Below are 26,948 nucleotides of genomic sequence, written 5' to 3'. Positions count from 1 at the left end.
ATATATTGTCACTTAGAAAAAATAAAATTTGATGTAATGCCACTAATAGAGAAATAAATCACCATTTATTAAACCCGTCCCCTATAAACTATAATGGAATATCCTGTAATGGAGGCTGTAAGTGCAGGGCAGTCGTTACCTTGGTATTGATGTAAGATGTCACGTTGACAATGGAAAGAAATATTTGGTGGATCGGTGGCTTAACTGCTGCTGTTGTTGGCGGGGCTTATGTCCTATGGACATCATCTCCAGGCAAGAGAAACAAGAAAAAAGGTGAGAAAAAAAATGGCGTGATATTGTGGGTGACTGGAAAAACCCGAAACCCCCTAATTTTTGGAGAATACCCATACAGGAGGGGTGAAACCCCAATAAAGTGGTGGAAACCCCATAAAATTGAACTTAATGGGGTACAATAAGGCCTAATGTGATGTTTAATTGAATGATATTGACATCCGTAAATTTTTATAGCCAATTTTACCTCAGAATCGACGGAAATCGGGCGCCATTACGAGTTTACCGTACACCACGCCCGATCTAAATTCGAAGCGAGCTGTTTGTCAATATAATTGTATAGATAATATTAAAATAATTCATAATAATTTCCACAATTATATTTGTTTTACAATGATAATAGTAAAATATTAATTATGTAATAAGTATTTAACAAAAAATGTAAGGACGTTAGCCATTAAGAAAATATGAATTTGTGTATTAATTATTAGGGTCTTCCGTCTTCAGCGGAAGACCCTTCTATTATTCTTCGGTTTCTTTTTTACCTTTATTATTATTATTATTATTATTATTATTATTTTTATTCTTTTTTCTTCTTACAAAATTTGTGCAGAAGATTTCTCGGAGATGTCTCGTTCGATTTGCTTCAAATTTTCACAGTCGATGCGTTGTCATCTGAAGTTAATTCCGGCAAATCATTTTTTTGAAATTCACTTCCGGTCGGGAGTTATCGCCCTTTGATCGAAATTTAGAGTTCCTCCTTGTCTGTGATGGAACTCAAAAACGGCTCAAGCTAGAAAGCTGAAATTTTTAGTGATAGTAGAGGACATGTTGCCATGTTGCAACATGGTCAGGATATTTTCCGGAAGTGCCTAGTATGGAAGCTCGGTAGGGGTCAAAATTTAGGACACGTTTTATGAGTGATTTTTTGAGACATTTTGTATCATATCTTTTAAAATATAAATATTTTGTTAAAACATACTGAACAACATTTGTGCAAAATATCAAGATCTTTAATATGATATCAAGAAAAATGTGCTGACTCATCAAATTAAGGGCTGAAAGGGGCCAACAGTTTTTATTCAATAACTCTTTATCAGTCAATATTTTGTTATACATTACTGAAGCAAAGATGTTTATCTGAACCATCTACAACTATTTATTATGATTTTTATGTCGTATGGTACATAATTAGGGGCCACAAGGGGCCAGAATGCTAAATCTTTGATGCTGTATATCTCGAAAGGGAGAAATATTTTGATAAGCAATATTGAACAAAAGTTGTTCAAAATAATGTTCTGAACAGTATGCAACCTTTCATTTTTTGTTAAACGTCCCCATTAAGGAGTTGAAGGGTTGGCCCCTAAATATTTCTTTTGCTAATAGCTCAAAAACGAAAAAGAATTTCTGAATAGTTGTTGAACACAAAATGTTCAAAATTTTAAGATCTTTAAGATGAGATCCCGAAAAAGGGGCTGGGTACTCGAATTAGGGGTCAAGAGGGGCCAAAAGTCTTCAATCGATAACTTTTTATCAGTTAATATTTTGTAATACATTACTTAAGCAAAGATGTTTATCTCAACCATCTACAACTATTTATTATGGTTTTTATGTCGTATGGTACATAATTAGGGGCCACAAGGGGCCAGAATGCTAAATCTTTGATGCTTTATATCTCGAAAGGGAGAAATATTTTGATAAGCAATATTGAACAAAAGTTGTTCAAAATAATGATCTGAACAGTATGCAACCTTTCATTTTTTGCTAAACGTCCCCATTAAGCAGTTGAAGGGTTGGCCCCTAAATATTTCTTTTGCTAATAGCTCAAAAACGAAAAAGAATTTCTGAACAGTTGTTGAACAAAAAATGTTCAAAATCTTAAGATCTTTAAGATGAGATCCCGAAAAAGGGGCTGGGCACTCGAATTAGGGGCCAAGAGGGGCCAAAAGTCTTCAATCGATAACTCTTTATCAGTTAATATTTTGTAATACATTACTGAAGCAAAGATGTTTATCTCAACCATCTACAACTATATATTATGGTTTATATGTCGTATGGTACATAATTAGGGGCCACAAGGGGCCAGAATGCTAAATCTTTGATGCTTTATATCCCGAAAGGGAGAAATATTTTGATAAGCAATATTGAACAAAAGTTGTTCAAAATAATGTTCTGAACAGTATGCAACCTTTCATTTTTTGCTAAACGTCCCCATTAAGGAGTTGAAGGGTTGGCCCCTAAATATTTTTTTTGCTAATAGCTCAAAAACGAAAAAGAATTTCTGAACAGTTGTTGAACACAAAATGTTCAAAATCTTAAGATCTTTAAGATGAGATCCCGAAAAAGGGGCTGGGCACTCGAATTAGGGGCCAAGAGGGGCCAAAAGTCTTCAATCGATAACTCTTTATCAGTTAATATTTTGTAATACATTACTGAAGCAAAGATGTTTATCTCAACCATCTACAACTATATATTATGGTTTATATGTCGTATGGTACATAATTAGGGGCCACAAGGGGCCAGAATGCTAAATCTTTGATGCTTTATATCCCGAAAGGGAGAAATATTTTGATAAGCAATATTGAACAAAAGTTGTTCAAAATAATGTTCTGAACAGTATGCAACCTTTCATTTTTTGCTAAACGTCCCCATTAAGGAGTTAAAGGGTTGGCCCCTAAATATTTCTTTTGCTAATAGCTCAAAAACGAAAAAGAATTTCTGAACAGTTGTTGAACACAAAATGTTCAAAATCTAAAGATCTTTAAGATGAGATCCCGAAAAAGGGGCTGGGCACTCGAATTAGGGGCCAAGAGGGGCCAAAAGTCTTCAATCGATAACTCTTCATCAGTTAATATTTTGTAATACATTACTGAAGCAAAGATGTTTATCTGAACTATCTACAACTATTTATTATGGTTTTTATGTCGTATGGTACATAATTAGGGGCCACAAGGGGCCAGAATGCTAAATCTTTGATGCTTTATATCTGGAAAGGGAGAAATATTTTGATAAGCAACATTGAACAAAAGTTGTTCAAAATAATGTTCTGAACAGTATGCAACCTTTCATTTTTTGCTAAATGTCCCCATTAAGGAGTTGAAGGGTTGGCCCCTAAATATTTCTTTTGCTAATAGCTCAAAAACGAAAAAGAATTTCTGAACAGTTGTTGAACACAAAATGTTCAAAATCTTAAGATCTTTAAGATGAGGTCCCGAAAAAGGGGCTGGGCACTCGAATTAGGGGCCAAGAGGGGCCAAAAGTCTTCAATCGATAACTCTTTATCAGTTAATATTTTGTAATACATTACTGAAGCAAAGATGTTTATATCAACCATCTACAACTATATATTATGGTTTTTATGTCGTATGGTACATAATTAGGGGCCACAAGGGGCCAGAATGCTAAATCTTTGATGCTTTATATCTCGAAAGGGAGAAATATTTTGATAAGCAATATTGAACAAAAGTTGTTCAAAATAATGTTCTGAACAGTATGCAACCTTTCAGTTTTTGCTAAACGTCCCCATTAAGGAGTTGAAGGGTTGGCCCCTAATCATATCTTTTGCTTATAGCTCAAAAACAAATAAGAATTTCTGAACAGTTGTTGAACACAAAATGTTCAAAATCTTAAGATCTTTAAGATGAAATCCCGAAAAAGGGGCTGGGCACTCGAATTAGGGGCCAAGAGGGGCCAAAAGTCTTCAATCGATAACTCTTTATCAGTTAATATTTTGTAATACATTACTGAAGCAAAGATGTTTATCTCAACCATCTACAACTATATATTATGGTTTTTATGTCGTATGGTACATAATTAGGGGCCACAAGGGGCCAGAATGCTAAATCTTTGATGCTTTATATCTCGAAAGGGAGAAATATTTTGATAAGCAATATTGAACAAAAGTTGTTCAAAATAATGTTCTGAACAGTATGCAACCTTTCATTTTTTGCTAAACGTCCCCATTAAGGAGTTGAAGGGTTGGCCCCTAAATATTTCTTTTGCTAATAGCTCAAAAACGAAAAAGAATTTCTGAACAGTTGTTGAACACAAAATGTTCAAAATCTTAAGATCTTTAAGATGATTTGAATAAAAAGGGCTGATTTCTAAATTAGGGGTCGTTAGGGGCAAAAGGCCTATTTTTTAAGTCTTTAATGTTCAATGTCTTTTTACAGATTGTGGTAAATCATTATTTTAGAGTGAAAATCGCAATCAAAATCTTATCTCATCTCATCAAGAATTGGACGGAAGACCCACTCGTTGCTCGCAACGAGATCGTATCTAGTTATTCATATTATCCCAATGTTACCAGCTCTAGCCACTTGGAGGCATTCTTTTTTAGAGCCATAATTTTAAAAAAAATTGTCATTTAGGATATTTTAGAGAAAATCTGAATTTTGAGATATGAAAATATCCAAAGGCTTCAAAGCAACATTAACAGAAAAAAAAATAGTAAAGATAATTCATTACTTATTTGTTACAAAGAGAACAAAAATATAAATAAAATTCAAAATATGAAAATACTGAATTTATTTTTGAGATTTTAGACAAATTCTGAATGTAGGGATATAAAAATTTGAAATTCAAAGGTTCAAAGCAACAATAATAATTAAAAATAGAAATAATAATTACTTATATGTTACAAAGAGAACAAAAAATAAATCAATGTCAAAAGATGAAAATACTGAAACCTGAAATAAACAGTAAATTAAAATAATATATCAATTTTCAAATATATAGATATTTTATTTCAAAGTCACTTTTTTATGTTCTTTTCTTAGAAAAAAAATTTTTTTACATCAGTTGTTTACATTTTGAATTGTCTTTAAATTACAACAAATATGAAATAGAGGAAAAAAACAGAAGAAAAAAAAATCACACAACAAAATAAAAGAACTGAAGTTTTGATGGAATTTTAATTATGAAAAATGTCTGTCTGAACTGGTTGAAAGATAACTGAAATTATTTGATCATCTCCAAGCACAGGTATTTTATGTAATTTTACATTTCATTGCAAGCTGAATCTGTCGACTAAAAATTTCCATTGCCTCTCTGTTCAAACTAATCCCATTGACATGTCAAATGTTTTTATTCGAATTCATTAAACCCCTACATCTCCAAAATATCACATTCTGAGAATTTCCATATTTCCTCCGGAATGTGTTATTTATATCAAAAACCGTAGAATTGTACTTTCCTGGATCCATGGTACCACAAATCATTTGCCTAAACAGACTTCCAATGAATATTTTTTGAACCGAATCATTTCTTAACAGTTTTTCAATAATGTTTTGGATTCCTAACACTATTTCTGACACAGAAGATGAATTTATATCTTTTTCTCCCACTTGTAGAAACATTTTTGTTGGACAAAATTCAACTGCTCTTCCAAAAGATTGACTATAAATAAAGCTTTTTGTTGTAGTATCTTTGTCACTGAAAAATTTAATGCCTGAAACCAAAAAACAAAACCAAAAATGTTTTTAAGATTGTATATTTATTATTTTTTCTAGAGTAGGGTTAGTATCAGGCAGTATTCCTCCCCCGCCAGACGGGTGCAGACCAGTGAATACTGTTTGGTGTTGTGTTAGGTTAGAACTTAGAATAGGGTTAGTATCAGGCAGTACGTATTCCTCCCCCGCCAGACGGGTGCAGACCAGTGAATACTGTTTGGTGTTGTGTTAGGTTAGGTTAGGTTAGGTTAGGAATGTTATTGTTTTTTTAAATCATTGCTAATCAAATTATAAATTCCTTTCTCTAAAATTTTTATTATGTTATTTTATTTCATGTATATTACTTTCATTTGGCTGTAATATTTTTATATATGAACAAAAGATTGACTAGGAATAATGATCCAGTACTAGTATCTTTAAGTTTTTTAAAAATCTTTTTAAAGTTTTTTTTTTTTATTTTTTATCTTTCGGTCATCTTTAGGTCCTTTGGTTTTAATATTTTTGTTTCATAATTCAAATCATGGCTCTACACTTAAGGAGGCCTCCACGAGGCTAGAGCTGGGAACATAAGGAAACTATGAATATTTTCAGTTATTACTAATTTAAAAGGTCTTTATTTATTAATTTGTCATGAATTATCAAAATTATCAAAATTCATATTTTCCTTATGTGTGTGCTAACGTCCTTAAAATGAAATTCTGTAAAGCATAACTGTACAATTGAGAATAGTAAAGGTTCAATGTATATACACATGCCCTGCCAGAGGGGGGTTGGTCAGACTAGCTGGGAACCCAGGTGTTTAAACAAAAGGTGTTTATTATCAAGTTGACCAAGTGTCAACAGCTGTGTATATAGTGCATGTACACACACAGGGGTGCCTGTCTATCCCAGTACAAAACAACAGAGCTAGCGGAGGTGTGAATAATATTCTCAAAATAATGTTACAATGCCAACTGTACAAGGATTCACATATGCAACATGCACATTTTTATTATTTTTTATCAGACTTTTTTGTTTCATAGACCTGGATTCTAATAAATTCATTGTAATGGATACATGTTGCTTTCTCATATCTTTCTATTACTTGCATAAAAAACAAAACAAAACAAAACAAAAAACAAACCAAAAAAAAAAAAAATAAAAAAACAACAACAACACACTCTCCAAAAAAAAAAAAAAAAAAAAAAAACAGAACCAAAAACATTAAAACAAAAAATTAGTAACTGGAAAATAATAATGAATGAATACTGAATTTAAAAATTAATTATTAAACATAGAAGAAAACATTTCAAAACAAACACCTTAATTAAAAATTAAATAAATTAACAAATTCATTCATTAGTTAATTTAATTTAATTACATGTTATAAATGATTGGAATTGAGAAAAATTACTTTATTCCTTGATTAATGGACTAGTTAAATTCATAAAAAAAACATTCAATTAAAAATTTCACTGTAATGTCTTTCATTATAATAATTACATTAACAGATTCATTCATTAATTAATTTAATTTAATTACATATTATAAATGATTGGAATTTATAAAAATGACTTTATTTCTTGATTAATGGACTAGTTAAATTCTTTAAAAAAAAAAAAATCAATTTAAACATTGCACTGTAATGTCTTTCAACATGATAAATATTTCATACTTCTTTTATATTCTTAAGGTTTCCTTGCAAATAATTTTTTTTAAAATAATATTCATACATAATATAATATTCATATTGATCAAGATTACAGTAATTATTTCCACGGATTAGTCGAAACGACTTCAGCGATCGCGAATTTAGATCGGGCGTGGTGTGCAGTATATCAAGACAAGAAGAAAACCGTCGATTCTGAGGTAAAATTGGCTATAAAAATTTACGGATGTCAATATCATTCAATTAAACATCACCTTAGGACTTATAGTACCCCATTACATTCAATTTTATGGGGTTTCCACCACTTTATTGGGGTTTCACCCCTCCTGTATGGGTATTCTCCAAAAATCGGGGGGTTTCGGGTTTTTCCAGTTACCGGATATTGTTACTCAGATCAAGACTCTTGAAAAAGATCATGACATTGAGACATTACAACATCACTCGAAATGTTTATTGTGGCAAATTACAAATCATATCAAAATGAATGTACTTTATATTGTCTTGATTTAGTGTTATTTGTTTTGTAATAAACAAGTATGCGTGTGACACCACTTTCTCTTGTGTGTATACACAGTACATTTACAGGTACACACTGGTACTTGGATACTTACCTGCTTACATATTCTCTAAAAATTTAATAGGAAGATTCTTGGTCAAGTCTGTTAACCTTCGGGATTGACCAATGACCTTAAATACAGATCTTTCACTCATTGACCTATCAATCTGTTGTCATATATCAAGAGAAACTTCAGTAGCTTAGTGGTGACCGTACTGATCCTCTCTCCATCATGGCTTTCACTGATACCTCCTGACTGCAGGTTAACAATGGTTAATAAACATTTTAATCAACACCTTTTGACTTACTTTTTTTTCCCTTCACTCATACTGATTTTTTTTTTATCTTTCATATTTCATTTTCTTGAGCTATTCTACTCATAACTTCTTTTTTTACTTTCTTTACAATTCAAGAAGCTGTTTCTTATTATAACTGTCATCCTTTCTATCTTCACTGTTTCTTATTATAACTGTCATCTTTTCTATCTTCACTGTTTCTTATCATAACTGTCCTTTCTATCTTCACTGTTCTCAAGATGTCTCTACATCACAAGTTCCCTCTACCTCTCAAGTTCCTTCAACATCCCAAGCTTCTTCTTCATCACAAACTACTTCACCACAAGCTTCCTCATCCTCATCAAAGTCCCCTTCTCTTCTCATCACGCTCAAAGAAGCTCACCTGTTAGATGTGATCTCACCCATGAAGAAGGAACCTTACTGGATGTGTTCAGGTGATCCATTTATTCTGTGTATTCTACCTGTTTACAGCCAAACATACTTGCCTCTAGGAAATAAAAACTGAATCATGGTATGGGTGGTGGTACATTCTATAGGTTTCAGATTCTGTGTGTCATCAGAATCCCAAGATTTAACATCAAATCATCCTAAATCACATAACTTGCTTATCAACAATCTAGAAGAGACTTGTCTGTACAACTTCTGTCAATATTGATGTTAGCTGCAGAACTGTAGCTCTTAGATAAAGCAGAGAGCAACAGATCCAAGCATTGTAAAAACCTTTGATGTATGATAAGAATGTCACTGCAGTCTATGCGAAAGTCACCGGACCGTCGGTTTTTACCGGTAAAATTTAGGTCGGGTCGGTAAAAAATTTCAGTATACAGGACCAAATGTCCGATAAAAAATAAGGCCAAATAAATCTAAATAAAGAGGTACACATGGTCAAATTCCCCACAAATAACCTCTATTTGACCAATTTAGCAGTAATACCTGATTAAATTCTATGTATTACAACCCTGTCATGATCGTTTTTATTCTAATTCGAATTTCCTCTGTCAAGGATTAGAGATCTTTAGATAGCTCATACGTAGATTTGGTTGGGAAAATATTTAGATAGCTCATACGTATATTCGGTTGGGAAATTATTTTCAAATGATCATTGAACTTGAGTAACCATAATGAATTGTTTCAGGAAAAATGAATATGCAATGAAAGTGCATATATTAAATTTAAGAAAATCTTTGATACAGTGTATGTTGTATAAGTCAAATACGAAAAAAAATGCATGCAATTGTTTAAATAGATAACTTTTACAAAGGAAAATTATAAATAGTTAACTTGTCTATTTCACTCTGAATTTATTTAAAGTTAAATTTCACAGTGTGAATTAACCCCATCCCACCCACCCTCTCAATCTCAGTATCATAATGATATATGGATTTAACATGTTTAAAGGAAAAAAAGTCGGTCTGGTAAGAAATTGTTTGGTCTGGTTAAAAATTTTATTTTTACCAGACATTTTGTCCTGTAAAAATTTTAAACTTTCGCATAGACTGTCACTGTTCCTTAATTTTCAGGTCAAGTTGTTTTCTGACTAGAAAAATAATTGAACCAAATGATTCAAATCACATTATAATGGTAATATCTAATTAACCTTTTGTTTTAGAGGCCATTTTTATGGTAAAATCGAGTCTATTGTACAAATTGGAACCGGACGGGATTCCAGAAAAACGGAACCGAACCGGACCTGAATATATTGTTCCGCAAAGTTGCCAGCCCTGCTCAAAATCTGCCAGACCTGATTTAAATGCTCATTATTATGAACGTACTTGATCTATAAATAAAACTTAATTAAAATTTGTAATACTATACTTATATAATTCTCAAAGATTTCTATAGACTGTTTGAAAGCAAGAAACAATAGGATACAGGAACTAGCTGTTTAAATTAGCCTGTAACCACAAGGCTTGCAACTGAAATTTTGTCCCTGCCCCCCGAGACAGGCAAGCAATTATTTCCAACCCTGGACAGTGAAAATACTTGACAGTTTTCACTTGTCAGAAAGAACTATATGTAGTCCAGAGTAGTGTTGCTTTGACTTCTTATAATTTTGAATTTCTTTTCAGTTGTCTTATTTGATTACAAGTTGAACAAGTACTTAAGCTGTTCCTGTGTTGTTTATATTTTAGATCGCTGCCCAGGACTGGTGAATCTTGGCAATACCTGCTTTTTAAACACCATTTTACAAGGCCTGGCCTCTTGTTCTCATGTAAGGAACTGGCTTTCTGATTTTGTGAGCTCTGGACATGAGAAGACTGCATTGATGGCCAGTACACTGAACGATACAGTCAAAGGTTGCTCCCTGTGTATCCATATTATAAGATTTAGACTTAAATAGTTTGCATCGACATCTAAATCATTGTGAGAGAAAATGCTGGAATGTTTTTCTTCCATTAATGTTAATTCAGTATTGGTATTGAAAACGCCCACCCAGGCTTTAAAAGTTAAAACATATGGGCACTTTAATTAAATTAACTAATGAAAAGCTAAAAATAAACATCATACTGAACAATTGACTTTGCAGTGCTGAATAATGAGACACAGATTGATGATAACTGCTACAGTCCAGTGGAGGTGATCAGAGCTTTAGTAGCCAACAAGTGGGTCATTACATCTGAGCAACAGGTAAACAACATTGTACATTTTTAAGTCATCACTGTGTAGTTTGTTTGGTATGCCAAGGTATCAATGATAATTGGAAACAAGGGATAATTTGCATAATGGGTGAAGCTGGTTATGCATAAATTCTCCCACATTCCAACTAATGTTGATAGGGGTGAAACGATACGCCTCCCTCACGGTTCAATACCTATCATAAAATTTGGTCTCGGTTCAGTTATTTTCGATACAATACATTTTAATAGAAGGAAACAAATTCAACTGTTGTTTTATGCTTCCCTTTACTTAATCTAGTCAAATAGGTTATATGCAAATTGAATAGAATAAATCAATTTAATTAATTTGACAGTTAAAAAATACTTTACAAACTTTAAGTCCACAAAAATTTAGGTTTTTGAACTATAAATTATACAGAGGAGAATGTTTATACCTTCTGCCAAACCTGACTGAATGACGATCCTGACTGAAAAACGAATGGAACCGAAAGTAGAGATTTTGTACTGTGTATCTAACCGAGAAAAAATAGCACGGTGAGTCAATACCGCTGTGAACCTTTTCACTCCTAAATGTTGATGTCCCTGGCATACCCCACAAACAAAACAGTGATTCATTATATTTCCGTTTCATTGTGCAATAAAATTGTAAATTAAAATCTAAAAAAAAATGCTATCTAAATTATTTTTTAAATTACGCGTGACCTCCAATGTCAGTTTCAATAGTTCCCGCCCACTGATGTCAAACACAAGGACAGCCGCATGAGACTTACATGCATATTAGGCCTCATTAGCTCCTGACCTTTCGTTTGGCAAAATTTACAATCTGTTTGAATTATCAAGATATCAATTGATCTAACTTTCAAAGAGTTATCACAGAGAAACCAAATAGAAATGGAAATATAAATTTGACTCAAAAATTTTAAATACCTCCGGTATCTCACATATTCAAATTAACTATATGTACTTGACTTTGTGTCTTGCATATTTACCGATATATATGTACATGTATAATGGTTTATTTACTGGTATATAATGGTTATTTTAGATAAAATTATCCATTTCTTTCCTTGTTTGTTGATTATGTGACAGTGTTAAACATTTGAAATACATATTGGATTTTTTTTCTATCAAATTCAGGATGCTCATGAAATGTTTCATGTGTTGACCCAGACGATTGATGAGGAGACAACCAAGTTCCCAGAAATTATCTCCCTCTTTGAGGTATTTTCTAAAATACAGATTAGCCTTCAAAAATTTTCACTGAAGACACCTAATACTTAAAATTATGATTAAGTCACCTGAGTCACTGAGGTAAAATAATGCTATCTGTATTTTTTTCCTTCCTGTGTATCGTCCATCATCCATTTTGAATCCATGAACATTTTAACATTTTTTGCTTCTTCTCTGGTAGGGATATGCGATTTTATCGGTATACCGGTATATCGCGATTTTTTGTTGCGTGATATGTATCGTGATACTGAGACCTAATTACCGGTATTTAGGTACATATTATAAGGTCCAGAAATTATTGATTTATTTGTTCAATCTTTCAAATTACAATTACAGAAAGTATTAAAAAAAATGTTGTAAATAGTGAAAAGAATGGCATCTTACCGTCCAAACATAATTGATTTTATATACACAAAAATTTCAAGAAAGTAAAATTTTGTTTTTTCAGCATATATTTTAGAAAAATAATGACTTTTCATATAAATCATTGTAAAAACTGCTTTTAAAAATAACATGATATTATCGTGATATTGTGGGAAAAAATCGTGATATATTGCGATATGAAATTTTTGGCGATACCCATCCCTATTCTCTGGAACCCCAACCCATTTCCACCAAAATTGGCATAAAGCATTTATGAGTAAATGGTATTAAATTCATGCCCCTACTCCATGTGGCCTGAGAAGTGATATAATCTTTAAAAAAAAAACTTATTTAATTCTGAACATCAAGTATACAAATGACATGATAAGCATTGAGCACTTTACCAAATATTTGAAAATAATGGCCCCAGGATCAAGTATTTTGTAGTTAGAAAACTAAGAATCAGACAGAAAAAAATACTTGTACAGTATTTAAGACAACTAAATTGAATACAGAATACAATGTACAAAGCTGTAATATAAAGTAAGGATGTTTTCACAGACTGCAGATTTGTGGGAAATTATTTCACCTTTGATAATAATCACTTTTAATATGTAAAAGATAGGTCAGTTGATAAAGGAATTATAATAGAATTTTTTGTGTATAATACAAAAGGAACTTTCATGGTTTTAATTTCTCTTATAGACGTGAATAAACTGTTATAGATTTTATAAAGCGAGACCAAATACTTTATTTCCTATCTAGCTTGTAACACGACCTTTGATTGGTTACAAAGTCGGGTGTAAATATCCGTGCACCCGACTTGAGCCGGGTGTAAATAAAACGTGACGTCACAATGGATGCATTCTCTATGATAAAAGCCAAATAACATGACGTCACGATGCATTGTAGTACGTAGTTATCTTATCGATAGATTGAGACACACTCTGATGTTTACAAAGCATTTTTATGGGTACAGAGGAAATAAATTCGGCCTCAGGGTGTATGGAATAAAACCTGGGGTAAATCCCCGTACACCCTTGATTGAACCTGGATAATTAATAATATCTTTAGTTTGCACATTTTAAAATAATCAAAGTCTTTGAAATGTTTTTTTGATAAAATTGTGATAGGTATATTACTGTATAACAGTTATTTTCGGCATATCACAGTTTTGTGCCCAATTTTTGTAAAAACATGCAATTTATACATTGGTATTTTTAATTTGTATAATCTTACATTTGTTATTGTCCAGTTGGTGGGAAAGAATTTTCTATATTATTTATCTAGATTAATACCTTAACAGTGACAATTTGATGCAAGCTTAATTTTTTGCAATTCAAAAATGCTTGCTAAGAGAGAAAAATCGATTATCAGGAATATAGCAATACGTTGCGTATTAGCATTGGCAAGTACAAGCAAGTAAATATATTTACATTTATAAAATGTTAATTGAGTACTAGACTATTTCATTCAAGCCTAATTTTTATTCTACAATTTATAAAATGTTACCTGAATACTAGACTATTTCATTCAAGTCAAATTATTCTTCTACTTTATAAAATGTTATTAAACTGAGTACTTGACTATTTTGTTCATCTCTATTAAATTATTCTATTCTCTTGACTTTGGGAAACATATTTATTATACTTCTGTTAAAATGTTTCCTATATAAAGTTCAGAAGGTAAAATAGCTATCTTTTATAGTTCACGCATAGCAAAGCTATACCCCGGGGTATAGTTTTTGCTATCCACCCTCGGAAAATTTTCATGCAATTTTTGCCTCCAATTTTGGTTTTCAGCAATAAATCTATCAACTGATGATGTTATAATGACTTCAGTAGCATTGTGACGTCATCAGGTTTTCAGATTATTATTGCAGTATTATCTTACTCCTAAAAAATTAAAACCTCAGGAATTATATTATACATCAGTATAATAAAACGCTTATCCACTGGGTGTGAGTGGGATAGCTCTTTTCTCAAACCCTTGACAGAAACTATTCCCCTCGGGCAAGCCCTCGGGGAATAGTTTTCTGTCACGGGTTTGATAAAAGAGCTATCCCACTCACACCCATTGGATAAGTGTATACTATCTACCAGTTAAAATTTTGTTTTATGTTATACTTCTGTGGATCCTTACCTTGTTGGAATATACTCAGGTGACTGTTATGGCCTTGGCTGTAGATTAGATTTTTATTCTTTAGAGTATTCTATAGATGTATTTTTACTATGTTGACTGCTTTTCTAGAATCCTGAGACTGAGTTCCTGAAGAATGAGCATGCTATAAACAGAATCCAGTGCCCCCTGCCTTTAATTCCACATCGTGAGATGGAGCACCCATTTCGTGGCCTGCTGGCCAGTCAGTTGGAGTGTGTGGAGTGTGGCTACAGGAACCCGGTCAGATACGATCACTTTGACAGCCTGTCACTGTCCATTCCACAGAGTATCTGGGTCAGTGTAACATTGACTTCATATTGTTCATGCCTCAAAATAAAGGGGTGTTAGACAGAACTTTTATGGATCCACCCAGAGACTCTTTTGAAACTATAAAACAATTTGCATTTATCACATTCTTTGAAGATGACATTATACATAAATATTACATGGCTTGAAGGGCAACATACCAGAATATTTGCGGAAGGTGACAGGAAAACCCCAGGAGTGTTATTTTGTCTGATACCGAGGGGCAAATACTCTGGTAATGTTGCTGAGAAGCTTTTGTTTTGAGCCAGTAACAATAACATTGATGTCTTCTGACTACCACAGATAGAGACACGTGTATTATTTAGTGAATGCCTGGTCTTTGTAGGTGGATCGCTCCTTGGAAACCCTCCTGTATCACTACATCAGTGCTGATACTGTAAACAATGTGGAGTGTATAGGGTGCAGCAAAATAAAACACAGACCTCCAGGCTGTAAGGCACCACTGAAGAAAACTACATTTAAGAAAAAACTCACTATTGGAAAGGTAAGCAACCCTTATACATGTTCACTTATTTGATCCAATGTTAAAGATCTATTAATATCTTTCTTTTCTAAATCATCGTGAAAGAAGTGAAAGGAAGGTTTTGTATGTATTTCACTTCAGAGTGTCATTTTATCGAATGTTGGGTTACTTTTTCCCGAGTTAATTCTTGAATAGAATGTTGTGTACTCTGAGGAGTTAAAATTGTTTAATTGTCATCAAGACTGTCAGTTAAATAGATTTATTTTAATGCTTGCTGACCTTACATCAGCCCTTCCTTGCAAACCTTTTTCTTTATCTAAAAGATAGTAAGTCTTTTGAATATTTTGAGTTTCTGAATAATACTAAGTAGTTTTATGATATTAAAGTATATATAAGGCGCATAGTGGTGACCAAGCAATCTGTTTAATTTACAAGGGGAGGCGTAATCAGAATTTGTAATTCAATGGAATTTTGACCCCAAAGAAAAAAGTACATTGATAGTTTTATTTAAGTCAGTATTGGAAATTTGCTATATGTTTAAAACAGACACTGCACACTTATTGTATACTATCAGCCTGAGGTTGTTTTAGCAAAATCAGTCAATAGTGCTAAGACAAGGAAAATACATCTACAATAAAACATAGGTAAATCTTTAATTTTGATTTCTTTACTTTTCACGTAGTTACAAAATTAAGAAAACAAAGAGTCTAATGATAACTTTTGATTCTTTAAGCTCCCCCAGTGTCTGGCAATCCACATCCAGAGATGCCAGTGGATGGACAATGGGATGCCCATAAAGAGACGGGAATTTGTCTCCTACCCAGACATTCTGGACATGAGTGAGTTTGTCTACCATAAGACAGCAGCCAAGGAGTCCAGGAAAAAGGGGGGACTCAGTGGGGGAGGAGAGCTATTCCATTTTGGGTATTGAACTGATTGAATGCTATACATAGAAAAAACTTTATTTTAAGGTGGCTCATTACATCCACAGTTTATTTAAGATTTCAATACAGCACCACTTATAATGTAGATGTCAAATATCCGGATGGGGGTATTGATATCATAAATATTTTTTAAAGAATTTTTTAGTTTTTGTCTAATTTTAGTTAAATATTTCATTTCAAGTTTAATATCAATAGAATTTCAGAACTTTCAGTGTCAAATGATGGGCATCTTCTTAAGACAAGTACACACAATGAAAATACCTCATAATACCTTATAATAATTTTATTAGAAAAAATAATTTTCTCATAAAAAACAATTAATGTCATTATCTTTTTAATCTATGCATAAAACATTAATAAAATGAGTTCTGAAGAGACAAGGAATGTATTTCAATGAATTACATGTGTCAAATTGAATGAAGAATGTTTAAACGAAATGAAAAATCCAATTTAAAAAATATTTGGTATAAAAAGTCCACTTTCAAGAGTTATCTTTCCTAATTACCCAAGACTCAAAACGCTAAGGAACGTTTGACATTACATCTAAAATTCAGAGCAAAGCTTTAAATTGCCAGATTATACATTTAAATCAATAAAGCAAATATATGAATTAACACCAACACAGTAAATAGTGCAAGTAAATAACTTTTTAATTTCAACAAGGTTGAGGATTTTAACTTGAATTTCCTCTATACAAACATGTCATTGATTGATAGAGCTCACTGCATGCATCGCTATGAAATTGACATTACTTGTTTGGCGAAGATTTGACTGTTGTTTTTCTTTTGTTTCTGCTTAAAAGCAATTCTTCTTGGTTTAGGCATAATGAATCCGTTACTTTGTTTTCACTGTTTATAACACCGCATGTTTCATTAGCCTAGGTCACGCAAGTCGTTTGACCCCCCACTCAAACGCCTTGGAGCATACTGTAGATAAAATTTTCACCACGGGGCGGCGCTGTTAAAGAACGTTAACTCTAAATTTTTATGGCGACTCCGCTGAGTCATTACATTTAAAAAGTAAATAAGCATATACTGTCAAACATTCTATATATTTCTTTTTTTTTAAATTCAGCAAGTGATTAGAAAGTGTGTACTCTAACATTTAGACTGATTATTATTTCATCTGCAAACTCCTACACCTGCATACGCACTGTGTGTACCAGATGACTAATGACCTATATAAATTACTACGGCACACTGTAAATAATCTTCAACTTCAAGCATCAATTTCGGTATAACATTGACTTCCCATAACCCGTAGCTAGCACTGCAAATATGTCGAACCTATCTGCTAATTTCTCCAGGCATACTTTCTGTGATGTTTTTAAAGGAAAGTCGATTCTAAGATCAGCCAAAACTCTGCTGTCAAATGTTTATTTTTGTTCAACCAATCACAGGCTTTATCAAATTCTGGATAAGCCTCATTCTGAAGTAAAAATATTTATAGTGGAATGCTCCTAGACGTTTGGTGTGAGACCATGCATCGATGCAACAAACGTGTAGGTGACCTAGACTACATGTTTCATATATTTTTAAAGCGTTTTAAAGGTCAGGGTCATATTATAGAGGTACCTGTACAACTCGTCCCCAGAGGAAACCGGTCGACGCAATGGAGGTTTATTTTTTTGTGAAGTACGTCATCAAAAAGTGGCGTAATGAGCCTCCTTAAACATTGATAAGAACAGCTTTTGAATTTGATTGTGGCCAATCTAATTAAGAGTTGAAATAATTAAGAGTTAGAAGTCTAGGAATGTTGAAAAGATTTTAAACTACTGCATTTATGTGCCTAATGAAAGCTAGAATAATGCATTTTTTCACTTCTGTTTGCCTTTTTAGCTCACCTGAGCTGAAGGCTGAAGTGAGCTTTTCTGATTAAAAGTTGTCTGTTGTCTGTCGTTGTAAACTTTTTACATTTTCATCTTCTTCTCAAGAGCCATTGAGCCAATTTCAACCAAACTTGGCACAGAGTATTTTGGCGCAAAGGGGATTCCATTTTTTTTTTCAAATGAAGGGCCACACTCTCTTTCAAGGGGATATAACTAAAAAATAGTGAAAACTGGGAGGGAGTATTTAAAAATCTTGTTAAGAACAACTTGGCTAGAAAAGTTAAAACTTATGTCAAAAGATTCAAGTTTGTTCTACATCATCCGTATATGAACCTATTTAAATCCAGAATATAGGTTCATTAAATCCAACTGCCAGAAATGTCATTTGCTAAATTAAGCAACCTTTATCCTTGATAAAATATAATGACACTCAAGTGGGCTTTATCAATGCTATATTATTGTACATAATGTTTGAATGAGTATTAGTTTCTATATCATGTGAAGAATTACTGCATCTTAGAATTTTAATGTGTCATGTATTGTACCAATGTAAATATCTATTGAAATATATGTATTATAGTGGACTGTTTGACTTTTATCCAGGATAAAATATGAAGAGAACACTTTTAACCTAGGAACAGCACCCCCTGTAAACCTCTTGAGGACCCTGAATTATGACAATCGCACCAATCAGAATGGACTGTTCCTGCAGCCCCAGACTGACACACAGAACAGCCATTCCGATGTCAACCACAACGGACCCACAGATCTCAGCAAATCTACAAAGTCCTCTCTCACGTACAGACTGAGCGCTGTTATCGTACACCTGGGCAATGTCAATTCAGGACATTTCGTTACCTATCGCCGCAGTCCTAACACGGTGAAGGGAACATACAGGAAAGAAAGGTGGCTATGTTGTTCTGATAACAGTGTGATACCTGTCAATATTGCGGATGTTTTCTCAACAGAGGCCTATATGTTAATGTATGAGAGGATAGGAGATCAGTAACCGAAATACCTTTTTTTTTGCGGATGTGGTTATTCCGTTTTTTTTCCTAACACTGCCTAACTTGTTTAAATTATGCTGCATTTTGTAGCTGTGCTGCATATTTTTGTATCATTTTACCTGCTTTTACACACATACAAAGCTGATTGTGATAAAAAGGCAGGATGTCATTGAATGGCAAGTTAGTAATTTTGTGTGTATGATAGGAAATATTGTGTGGTGCTCTCGTCTTTAATATTTATCTAAGATGTTCTTATATGTGTCTCAGTGCTTCATGATGTGCCAGAGATGATATTGATGTTGATATGTGAGCGATGTCTATACAACTGAGTGTGATGGCAGTACAAGCCAAGATTGCCTGGTTATACAAATTGTGTGGTTGGGATTCACTTATACACTAGTGAAGAAGATATTTGACTCAAGTTGAGTGAATATTTAAGAGAGAAAAGATTGAGTGTGAAATCTACTTTTAAGATCAGATGAGGTACAGTGTAGATGGTACTACAGTGCAGGAGTGCCTAGTTACACACTTGGTTTGATTTAACTTGGAGGTATTAGACTAAGTGAAGTGAATGTTAAGGAAAGAAGATTGAGTGTGGAATCTTCTTTTGAGATTAATGGAGGTAGCTGGCAGTGTTGTGTAAGAGCCTTCATTATACACATTGTAAGTTGGGCTATCACATATGATAATGAAGTACATGTGGTATTTGACTTGCATTAAAATACTGTGAGAAGAGTGAATATTTAGGGAAAAGCAAGCAGTTGGAATCTTCTTTAGAGATAAATGGAGGTGTCAGTACAACACAAGAGTCCTGGTTATACATATGATTGTAAAGTTAAAATGCACTAGGAAGCAGTTTACTTTAAGTAGAGGATTGTTGAAGAAAAAAAAAACATTCAGTGTGGAATCAATGGAGGAAGCTGCAAATTCTGACAAGTAATTTGTCACCTCTCCACGATTTTCAACAATTCAGATGGAGATTAGACCAGAAATTTCAGTTGATGAACAGAATAGAGTAAAGCTTATATTAATGAGAGAGTAGAAAAGAGGAAAAATGATGTTTATGAGAAAGTAGAAGAGTAAACTGATGTTGAGAGAGTAGAGAAAAGTAAAGCTGATGTTGAGAGAGTAGAGAAAAGTAAAGCTGATGTTGATGAGAGAGTAGAGAAAAGTAAAGCTGATGTTGACTGAGTAGAGAAAGTAAAGCTGATGTTGATGAGAGATTAGAGAAAGTAAAGTTGATGTTGAGAGAGTAGAGTTAGTAAAGCTGATGTTGAGAGAGTAGAGAAAGTAAAGCTGATGTTGATGAGAGAGTAGAGAAAAGTAAAGCTGATGTTGATGAGAGAGTAGAGAATCAGCTTTTGAGGTTTTTACATGAATATGTTGACCACTTAGTCCTTACTTTGCAAATTTTTGTAAGGCTGCATTTAGATTATTTTGAAAAGTTCAGGGAGATGTAACCAAAAAAAAAACATATTTTAACATAGAAGTTATCTAAGGCAATTATTATATAGTGTCTTATTTTTTTAAATAAAAGTACGTGTATATATACAGAATTATGATCAGTAATAAATACAAAACTTTGCCCGGAACTGTACCTGCCAAAAGCTTTATTATGTCTATAGATACTCTTCATGAGGTTACAGAACTTACTAATTGTAATAAATATGAGATTGAAGCATTTATTTCTATTGTACTTTTAATGAGGTCTTACACATGACAAGTATTTGTTATTTATTCTTCCTTTTTGATCATGTGTGACTCTTTTTTTACTGTAAATGTGAATTGTTCTTATTTGCATCTTGTTATGATTATTATTGAAGGTCAACAGTTATATGCTATGTAAAGAATAAAAATTGTGCAAATTATAATTTTCAAGTTGTCATTGGTAATTTTGAAGTGAATTGGAAGTGCGAACTACCTTTCATTACATACTTCGGCTTTGGATATCTGGGTATTGAACTGTGACTTTTCTCTCCGTCTCTGCTACTTGCACTGTTACATGTGTTATTGTTATAAAATGTTCTATTTTACCTATATTATGCAGCTTTAGTTTTGCAATTTCACTGGTACATTGTATCTTTGTGGTGCCTCAAAAGTACATGCATTAGAAACTATATATGTTTCCAGTTTTTATTGGCAAGAATTTGTTTTATTGCAGTGATAATCTTGTGAAATTGTATTTAAAGTCTAGAATTCAACAAATGATTTTGGATATTTTGCCCAGAAATCTTTTACATCTGAGAAGGGGGGGGGGGGGCCCTACAGGATCATTATCCCCCTTTTGGTCTGGGGTAGAGTAAAAGCAAATGGACAAGGTATGGAAAACTCCTCTATTACAAACAAGGTCGGAAATATAAAAAAATGCTATAATTATACATTGAAATATAGAGATAAAAACTAATCAAACCAAATAGTCTATTGAAACTTCAAAATTGGGGAGCAATGCAAACACGGACCTCTGATTTAATCAGAGATGGGATCAGGTGCCATGGAGGAGTAAGCATCCCCTGTTGACTGGTCACATCCGCCGTGTACTCCTTCACATGATTGGGAACACGGAAAAATCCGTACACAGTCCAGTGTGTAAATAAAGCAAGAACTAAGAAAAGAAAGTCAGCAATCGACTTAGTAATGGATAGTATTTGCTGTAAACGAAACGATTGATATTTTTGTTTCAAAAACTTGTTTGTTAATAGCTTGCCTCGTTCTAGAAATTGTTCGTACGTAGAGCGTGCTCTTGTTTATCGAATCAACTGGGAGACAAAAAAAAAAACATATGCAAGTTCCAAGGGTATATTACTATATAAGTAAGGAAAGTTGATGACAGAAAAGTTAAAATCATCACGTTCATATATTTTTTTTGTTTTGTTTTGAATTTATAGTGTAGAGGAGGTAGACTCTTTCATACTGATCTTTTGTCACTTACAGAATTACATGGGGAGCGCCTATGATTTTGACGATTGTCATTCATAATTTATCGACATAACCTATCATTCACTGTACTCGTTTACATGTTCAGTGTAAGTTTTGAATACTTTTAATATTCCACAGAGTCAAAATGAATTTGAACTACCTTATATATATTGGATTCCGAAACTTCATAAGAATCCTTACAAACAAAGATACATTGCAGGTTCCAGTAAATGTTCAACCAAACCTCTTTCGTTACTCCTCACTAAGATATTGACAGTAGTGAAGGAAAAACTTCAAGAGTACTGTGCAACTATATATTCAAGAATTGGTGTGAATCAGATGTGGATACTAAAAAATTCTAATTAAAGAACTCTTGGACAATTTGAAATCACAAGACTTTATCAAAAATCAACATGTTGAAAACTTACGACTTTTCAACTTTATACACAAAAATTCCCCACGACAAATTAAAATCCAGGCTTTTTGATATCATTGACAGCTGCTTCTTTAATAAAAATGGAACTCGTAAATTTACTTACCTCGTCATTGGTCATTTGCAAAATTATTTTGTTAAAACAGATTCTGATTGCACACATAAGTACTCTGAAGTTGACATCAAGAAGATGCTTGAGTTTCTGATTGACAATATCTATGTGGTTTTTGGAGACCAGGTATTCCAACAATCTATTGGAATTCCCATGGGTACAAATTGCGCTCCGTTATTAGCAGACTTATTTTTATATTCATATGAAGCAGGATTTATGCAAAATCTTATGCGTGAAAAGAAGAAAAAACACTTGCTGTGGCCTTCAACTCGACATTTAGATATATCGACGACGTATTGTCAATTAACAATGGTAATTTCCATTCCTACGTCGATACGATATATCCTGGTGAGCTTGAGATAAAAGATACCACAGAGTCCGACACTTCTGTTTCATACTTGGATATTTTACTTGAAAAAAACGCTAATGGTAATCTAACAACCAAACTATTTGATAAACGTGATGACTTAAACTTTTCTATCGTCAACTTCCCTTACTTATGCAGCAATATACCTTCATCACCTGCATACGGAGTATATATATCTCAGTTGATTCGATACGCAAGAGCATGCTCTACATATGAACAATTTCTGAAACGAGGTAAATTATTGACAAGCAAGTTGATGAAACAAGAATATCAGCAGTCTCGTTTAAAGTCATCATTTCGTAAGTTCTATGGTCGATACAATGACCTTGTCAGCAAATACAATTTATCATTGAGTCAATGCTGACTGACGTTTTTCATACCAATTGTTAGTCCATTATTTATACACTGAATTGACGACGGGTTTTTTCCGTTATTTTCTGATCATGACAAGGAGCACACGGCGGGTGTGACCGGTCGGCGGGGGATGCTCACTCCTCCATGGCACCTGATCCCACCTCTGATGTTTCGGGGGTCCGTGTTTGCTCTGCTCTTATTTTGTATTGTTTTATGGACTTTGAGATTGAATACTATTTGTTATCTCCATATACTTCTTACTGCTGTAAAATAAAGTTTATGAATTAAAAAATAAATGTTAACGATAATTTTGAATTTATACAAAACTTATTATGCTTTCAAATGAATAGGTTTGATTTAATTAATTTACGAACGCATTCTTTGTAGGCCTTCATGTATATTATAATTATTGTCGCAAGTTTCAGGTCACAGGAATGGTTTGAATGATTTCAAAATTGTTGGGGGACTTCTTAGTAAATATTTTCACAAGCAAAATAAATAAATACTAGTAAATAAATTAATTTTAAAACAAGAGGCCCAGGGGCCACAGCGCTCACCTGAGCACATCGGGCTTGAATTTACTCCCCTCCCCCCCCCTCCAGGCGGTCATCATTTGAACAAACTAGAATCTACACTACCTGAGGATGATTCCATATAAATATCACTAATCATATTAAGCTTTGAAGTACTTGAAAAGAAGATTTTAAAAGGTTTCCCTATATTTCCTTATGTAAAACTTGGGTCGGCCGTTTTGGCCCCACCCTAGCCCCGGGGGTCATGATTTGAACAAACTTGAATCTGCACTACCTGAGGATGATTCCACATGAGTTTCATCTTTCCTGGCTCAGTGGTTCTTGAGAAGAAGATTTTTAAAGATTTTTCCTATATATTCCTATGTAAAACTTGGGTTGGCCATTTTGGCCCCACCCTTGCCCCCGGGGTCATGATTTGAACAAACATGAATCTACACTACCTGAGGATGATTCCACATGAGTTTCATCTTTCCTGGCCCAGAGATTCTGGAGAAGAAGATTTAAAAAAAAATTTTCCTATATATTCCTATGTAAAACTTGGGTCGGCCATTTTGGCCCCACCCTACCCCCGGGGGTCATGATTTGAACAAACTTGAATCTACACTACCTGAGGATGATTCCACATGAGTTTCATCTTTCCTGGCCCAGTGGTTCTGGAGAAGAAGATTTTTAAAGATTTTTCCTATATATTCCTATGTAAAACTTGGGTCGGCCATTTTGGTCCCACCCTTGCCCCGGGGGTCATGATTTGAACAAACTTGAATCTGCACTACCTGAGGATGATTCCACACGAGTTTCATCTTTCCTGGCCCAGTGGTTCTGGAGAAGAAGATTTTTAAAGATTTTTCCTATATATTCCTATGTAAAACTAGGGTCGGCCATTTTGGCCCCACCCTTGCCCCGGGGGTCATGATTTGAACAAACTTGAATCTACACTACCTGAGAATGATTCCACATGAGTTTCGTCTTTCCTGGCCCAGTGGTTCTGGAGAAGAAGATTTTTAAAGATTTTTCCTATATATTCCTATGTAAAACTAGGGTCGGCCATTTTGGCCCCACCCTTGCCCCGGGTCATGATTTGAACAAACTTGAATCTACACTACCTGAGGATGCTTGCACATGAGTTTCATTTTTCCTGGCCCAGTGGTTCTGGAGAAGAAGATTTTTAAAGATTTTTCCTATATATTCCTATGTAAAACTAGGGTTTGATTTTGGCCCCACCCTTGCCCCGGGGGTCATGATTTGAACAAACTTGAATCTACACTACCTGAGGATGATTCCACATGAGTTTCATCTTTCCTGGCCCAGTGGTTCTGGAGAAGAAGATTTTTAAAGATTTTTCCTATATATTCCTATGTAAAACTAGGGTCGGCCATTTTGGCCCCACCCTTGCCCCGGGGGTCATGATTTGAACAAACTTGAATCTACACTACCTGAGAATGATTCCACATGAGTTTCGTCTTTCCTGGCCCAGTGGTTCTGGAGAAGAAGATTTTTAAAGATTTTTCCTATATATTCCTATGTAAAACTTGGGTCGGCCATTTTGGCCCCACCCTTGCCCCGGGGGTCATGATTTGAACAAACTTGAATCTACACTACCTGAGGATGCTTCCACATGAGTTTCATTTTTCCTGGCCCAGCGGTTCTGGAGAAGAAGATTTTTTAAAAATGCCATTAATTTTTAACAAATTCATGATTATCTCCCCTTGGAAAAGGGCGTGGCCCTTCATGTGAAAAAACTTGAATCCCCTTCACCCAAGGATACTTTGTGGCAAGTTTGGTTGAAATTGGCCCATTGGTTCTTGAGAAGAAGTCGAAAATATGAAAAGTTTACGGACAGACGGACAGACAGACAGACGGACGGACGGACGGACAGACGGACGCCGGACAAAATGTGATCAGAAAAGCTCACTTGAGCCTTCGGCTCAGGTGAGCTAAAAAGGCTAACGTCGAAAAAATTCTACTACTCTATTTTATGGGATGGGGTGGGGTGTGTGCCAAGGCTTGATCTTTCAGCAACAAAAGGTAAGTGGGGGATTAGTATTGAAATGAAATTTCCATATTAAGAAAGAGAATATGCTCTGTAGAAAAATATACTTGAAACGAAAGTTTAGGATTTTAAACAATTGTTTACTAGTTATGAAAGAGTATCTGTCCGATAAACCATATCTTGCACTGAAAATATGGATTTTCTTTTTTAAGGATCGGGTCCATAGATGTTCGTGAATTTACGAAAATTTGTTAGGTCATTTCGGAATTGGTAAAATTCCATTGAGCAGATTCATAATTTTAGCAGTGATTACTAAGTGCAATTGACATTCATGTCAGTCTGAGGCCTGTCCCGTGCTCATACTCATTCCTTGCTCTCTTGTTAACAGCCCTGTCTCCAAGAAACCTCCTGGGACACGAACATTACGAAATTCTGACGCCCAATGACCTGAACATTCATGAAATGCAAACGGGCCAAATGAAATACTTTCTGGGAATTCCAATTCGGTAATCGATTGTAAAACGAAGAAAAAACCCAAATAATCTAGAGAAGCAATTGCAATATTTATTTTCCTGTGAAATAAATCAATTATATCGTGCCGTCTTTAGGTAACGGCTCTCGGGCAGAAAGACGACGATTTCCCCCAAGAACCAATGTATAAATTACTTAAGGACAACGGAATTCTGAAATAGCGGACGTCTTCTATGGTTTGGAGATGTTATTTGTCTATTATCAAAGATATAATGGAACAATAGATTTTCAGATATCGACAGATGAGATTTTAAGCTATGTTATAATCAATGAATGAAATATATTTAACATATTTTGAATAGTAAGATTTGGTAATGGTGCGGAATTTAATGTGTGAATTGGGTTTTAATATAGCAATAAATACCTAATCAAAAAGTCATATAGTGTTATTTTGCGCATATTTCATTATAAAAAAAATATTATCCGCGGTCTCCTAGAAAAAGAGTAAATTGAAGTTAATAAAAATCCAGTTTGCGACCTCGAAAACTTTACCAAGGAAGCAAAACAGTCCGCGGGTATGATGGGACATTCACAAATTCTTATGAAACATATATTATTTGTACTTGTAAGTGTACGAAATTCAACATTTTG

General features: G+C 33.8%; 1 protein-coding gene across 13 annotated transcripts; it reads left to right on the top strand.

The window, feature by feature from the left end:
• The first annotated feature begins 86 nt into the window (after positions 1–86).
• LOC134251435 (ubiquitin carboxyl-terminal hydrolase 30-like) lies at positions 87–21,007 on the top strand. 13 transcript variants are annotated; one of them, XM_062733846.1, is made up of 10 exons: positions 87–273; positions 10,314–10,478; positions 10,709–10,809; positions 11,937–12,020; positions 14,643–14,846; positions 15,205–15,363; positions 16,076–16,266; positions 18,718–19,715; positions 19,883–20,312; positions 20,402–21,004. In XM_062733846.1, the coding sequence occupies exons 1-8, from the start codon at positions 171–173 to the stop codon at positions 19,121–19,123; spliced, it is 1,413 nt and encodes a 470-aa protein (XP_062589830.1). In that variant the 5' UTR covers positions 87–170; the 3' UTR covers positions 19,124–19,715; positions 19,883–20,312; positions 20,402–21,004. The 13 variants fall into 13 exon arrangements, with proteins under 13 accessions (XP_062589830.1, XP_062589832.1, XP_062589837.1 ...); XM_062733848.1 differs by having other exon boundaries at positions 18,718–19,743; positions 20,038–20,312; positions 20,402–21,003; XM_062733853.1 differs by having other exon boundaries at positions 18,718–20,249; positions 20,402–21,007.
• The last annotated feature ends 5,941 nt before the right edge of the window (positions 21,008–26,948 follow it).

Source organism: Saccostrea cucullata, unplaced genomic scaffold (genome assembly GCF_032062105.1).
Source record: "Saccostrea cucullata isolate Sc308-1 unplaced genomic scaffold, CSIRO_AGI_Scuc_v1 ctg65, whole genome shotgun sequence".
In the NCBI taxonomy this organism is placed as follows: Eukaryota; Metazoa; Mollusca; class Bivalvia; order Ostreida; family Ostreidae; genus Saccostrea; species Saccostrea cuccullata.
This window is presented reverse-complemented; position numbering and strand designations above follow the sequence as displayed.